This window comes from Nerophis lumbriciformis, linkage group LG13 (assembly GCF_033978685.3).
Source record: "Nerophis lumbriciformis linkage group LG13, RoL_Nlum_v2.1, whole genome shotgun sequence".
NCBI lineage: Eukaryota > Metazoa > Chordata > Actinopteri > Syngnathiformes > Syngnathidae > Nerophis > Nerophis lumbriciformis.
The window spans coordinates 34,134,617-34,136,346 of NC_084560.2; the positions used below are offsets into that span (position 1 = coordinate 34,134,617).

General features: G+C 37.6%; 1 protein-coding gene across 1 annotated transcript; it reads left to right on the plus strand.

Moving 5' to 3' along the window:
* The first annotated feature begins 585 nt into the window (after positions 1-585).
* Positions 586-1,509, plus strand: LOC133613161 (olfactory receptor 10K1-like). Its single transcript, XM_061970557.2, has one exon. The coding sequence runs from the start codon at positions 586-588 to the stop codon at positions 1,507-1,509; it is 924 nt and encodes a 307-aa protein (XP_061826541.1).
* The last annotated feature ends 221 nt before the right edge of the window (positions 1,510-1,730 follow it).

Below are 1,730 nucleotides of genomic sequence, written 5' to 3' on the forward strand. Positions count from 1 at the left end.
ATCCACATGAGTTCACTTCACCACTTAACATATGTGTTGCCTGCCGCCATCCTGTCAACGCTTGCAGATTCTCACGTTAGGTTCTGATTTTATACATCACATTGCGTATTAAAAAAGGTACGCAACTTTTCAGGCCTGTTTTAAGCATATGGAGAGATTGTTTAGTCAACTGGTGAACAAAAGAATACGATCACACTTGTTAGCATTGGAATCTTCATTTTCCCAAGTGATTCTTTAAAAAAGCCATTCACATCATCATATGGTGTTTATAAGATGTATACATGGAAGAAAAAGGAAGCTCAGAGCCATGCTGTCGGACGTCATTTTATATCAATAATTGTATTGCTTTTTCACTATTAAGTTATTGCAAATTAAAGTCTTGGGAGGGTTACAAAGTAAAAGAGGAGAACGCCTCTTCAACTTGGAGGCCAATTGCAGGCGGTCTTCATCCTGTGGGTCATCCTTATAAGGTGGACGACTTCTTACTCTTCTCAGCATTGACTGCTCACAACAAGTTCCAACAACATCACCGTGAAGACTTGGAGGAGCTTGTCGACATGACAGCATCTTTTGATGGAGGACTTGATGGATGCTGAATTCAATGGAACATTTATAACTCTTGATGGCTTTGTAGAAATGGACAAGTATAGATATCTTTACTTTGTCATCTTGTTGACATTATATATTCTCATCCTCTGTACTAACTGCACCATTATATGTCTAATCTGGATCCACAGGAACCTTCATGAGCCTATGTACATTTTCATTGCTGCTTTGTCACTCAACTCTCTTTTGTTTAGCACTGTTATCTACCCCAAACTTTTCGTTGATGTTTTATCTCAAAAACAGACCATTTCTTATCTTGCTTGTCTGTTTCAATATTTTGTCTATTATTCTTTTGGTGCTTCAGACTTCTTACTGTTGTCAGCCATGTCTTATGACAGGTATGTGTCTATCTGCAAACCTCTGCAGTATCCAAATATCATGGGAAAAAGAACTGTTATTGTCCTCTTGACTTTGGCCTGGTTTCTACCTGCATGTGAGCTTGTAGTGGCAACTGTGATTAGTTCTCAACAAAAACTCTGTGACTTCACAATGAAAAGCATTTTTTGTAACAATACAATGTTGAAGCTTCACTGTGTAAAATCAGAATTTCTCAAGGTTCATGGTCTGTTTATGATGACGAATCTTGTTGTTGTTCCTGTGATGTTCATCCTTTTTACGTACATAAAGATATTTATAGTAACTTATCGCAGTTGTGCAGAAGTCAGGAAAAAAGCGGCAGAGACATGTTTACCTCACCTGATGGTTTTATTCAGCTTCTCTTGTTTGTGTCTGTTTGATGTCATCATTGCTCGATTGGAGTCAGGTCTTTCAAAACTTGTACGTTTATTAATGACTTTACAAGTAGTTGTGTATAATCCTTTGTTCAATCCAATCATTTATGGAGTGAAAATGAAAGAAATCTGGAAACACATCAAGAGATTGTTTTATCAACTGGTGCACTAAAGAAAATGATCCCACTTGTTCGCTACTTGGATGAGAGGGGAAACGTCTTCTAAGACAAACCAAACAGTCCAGTTGTGATCGTTTGAATGCCCTGAGAACACAATGACCCGGGTGAGTGACAACATCCATAGACATAGGATTGAAGTCTTTATTTTCCCAAGTGATTCTTTAAGAAAAGTCATTCACATTATCATATGGTGTTTATAAGATGTATACATGGA

Coding starts and splice junctions, on each gene's coding strand:
- LOC133613161 (XM_061970557.2), top strand. CDS start 586: ATGGATGCTGAATTCAATGGAACATTTATAACTCTTGATGGCTTTGTA.